Genomic DNA, 1,737 nt, shown 5'->3' on the forward strand with positions numbered 1-1,737 from the left:
CGTAATTAAAGGTAATATAATTTTAGGTGAGCTATCTATCACCTCTCACCCAATCGGGATGGCTGCTACTGAAAAAACAGAGATGCGCGGCATTGGTGGAGGTGTAGGGAGATTGGAACCGTCACGGCCCGCTGGCGGGCATGTGAAATGCGCAGTCACCCTGGAGGGCCGCACGGTGGTTCCTCATAATACTGGACGCAATACTGGAGCTAAGGTGTGACCAGGCGATCCCATATCTGGATGTACACCCAGAAAGAACCGAAAGCCTGGGACTCCCAGACAGCCCTGCATCCTCCCTACGGCCTCTGAGGCGGGGTAGTGAGACCCCAGAGGCCCCTGATGGCGAGCAGTGCTGAAGAAGGTTCTCGTGCGAGGTGCGGAGGAAGCCCCAGAAGGAGCTTGGCCCTGGGCCCCCTGACGCCACAGATGCACCCCAGGATTCGTGCATATACTCTGGCAAACAGGTGACCCGAGAAGCAGACAGCCCCCTCCTCAAGGGGAAAAAGAAGGTAAAGCCCAGCTTGCCTGCGCCAGCCCTAGGAGCGCACAAGGAGAGAAACGTCCCCTTTTAGCGGACCCCGTTTCTTGGGAAGCTCCCGGTGAGAACCACTGCGGGCTGGGGTCCTGAGGGAGGGGTAGGGGGTGTCCTGCTTCCCCCACCCCTGTCCCTGCGGGCGGTGGCCGGCTCCTGAGGGCACTGGGGAGGGGGCTGGGCAGCGCCCCCACCTCACCTTCCCCTCGGGCCCGCGTCGGTCGGCCAGCAGGGGGCGGCAGAAGACCGGCGATGCCGCGGGGTGGGCTTGCGCGCTTGGGGCACCGCCCGGCCCGGGAGGGACCCCCGCCCCAGACCAGGAGGGGCCGAACCCCGCGGCCGCCGCGGGCGGGGGACCGAGGGGACGGCGCTCGGCCGGAAGCCTGTGTCCGGAGCAGGGACTCGAGGTCGAGGCCGGCACCGCCCGCCCCTCAGCCCGAGACCCCGGGGCTCCCGCTTCCCACGGGGTCTCCAGTCTGGAGCGCTCACGGGATGAAGGAAGGCAGCCCTCATCGGGGACACGTGGGAAATCTGTGCCGGTCACGGTGCCAGGGGGCAGCTTTTCTTCATATTCTGATGGCCCTGGCCCTGAGCCGGCTACACCGGCGGGGCGGGGGACCCCTCCACCCCCCCGCCCCCGCGGCCTCTTTGGTCCCCAGGCACCCTCCCTGCCTACCGGACCCACCGCTTGGTCCTCAAGGTCGGGGCCTCCCCCCTCCCGCGGGCCCCCACCCCAGCCTCCTTTACTTCTGGGCGGACTGTCCCAGCACCAGCCGCCCCCTCACCCTCATACACACCTGAGCCCCCAAGGACTCCCCTCCACCGAAACCCCCTGTTGGGCCGTGGACCCCCAGACCCTGCCTCCCAGGCCTAGACGCCAGAACCTGATCAGGCCTAATCTCCCAGAGCTCCTTCGGGGAGGTTAAATGAAGGCGGGGTTCCAGCGGGACTGGGGTCCACGCGGGGACCAGGGTCAGAGGGCAGAGCCTGGGTTCTGCCGGCGGCCCTCAGAACCAGGAGGCCTGTTGCCGGGTAACCCGATCTCCCGGCACTTGCCCACACCCACCCTGAGCTGCGGACCCGCCAGTCTCCCGCCGTCTTTCCCTCTGTGGGTCCCTGAGAAGCAGCAGGAAGGGAGAAGCAAGAGCCCAGCCAGCAACCGCGCCCCCCCCCCCCCCCCCCCCCCCCCCCCCCCCCCCCCCCCC

General features: G+C 67.6%; 1 protein-coding gene across 1 annotated transcript in view; it reads left to right on the plus strand.

Moving 5' to 3' along the window:
* Positions 1-339: 339 nt before the first annotated feature.
* The window catches only part of CCDC42 (coiled-coil domain containing 42), a 12,248-nt gene continuing 10,850 nt past the window's right edge, over positions 340-1,737 (plus strand). Inside the window, exon 1 of the mRNA XM_059378590.1 lies at positions 340-374. Within this exon, the coding sequence (XP_059234573.1) occupies positions 340-374 (35 nt within the window). The remainder of the gene's footprint in view (positions 375-1,737) is intronic.

The sequence above is a fragment of the Mustela nigripes genome, chromosome 16 (genome assembly GCF_022355385.1).
Source record: "Mustela nigripes isolate SB6536 chromosome 16, MUSNIG.SB6536, whole genome shotgun sequence".
Classification (NCBI taxonomy): domain Eukaryota; kingdom Metazoa; phylum Chordata; class Mammalia; order Carnivora; family Mustelidae; genus Mustela; species Mustela nigripes.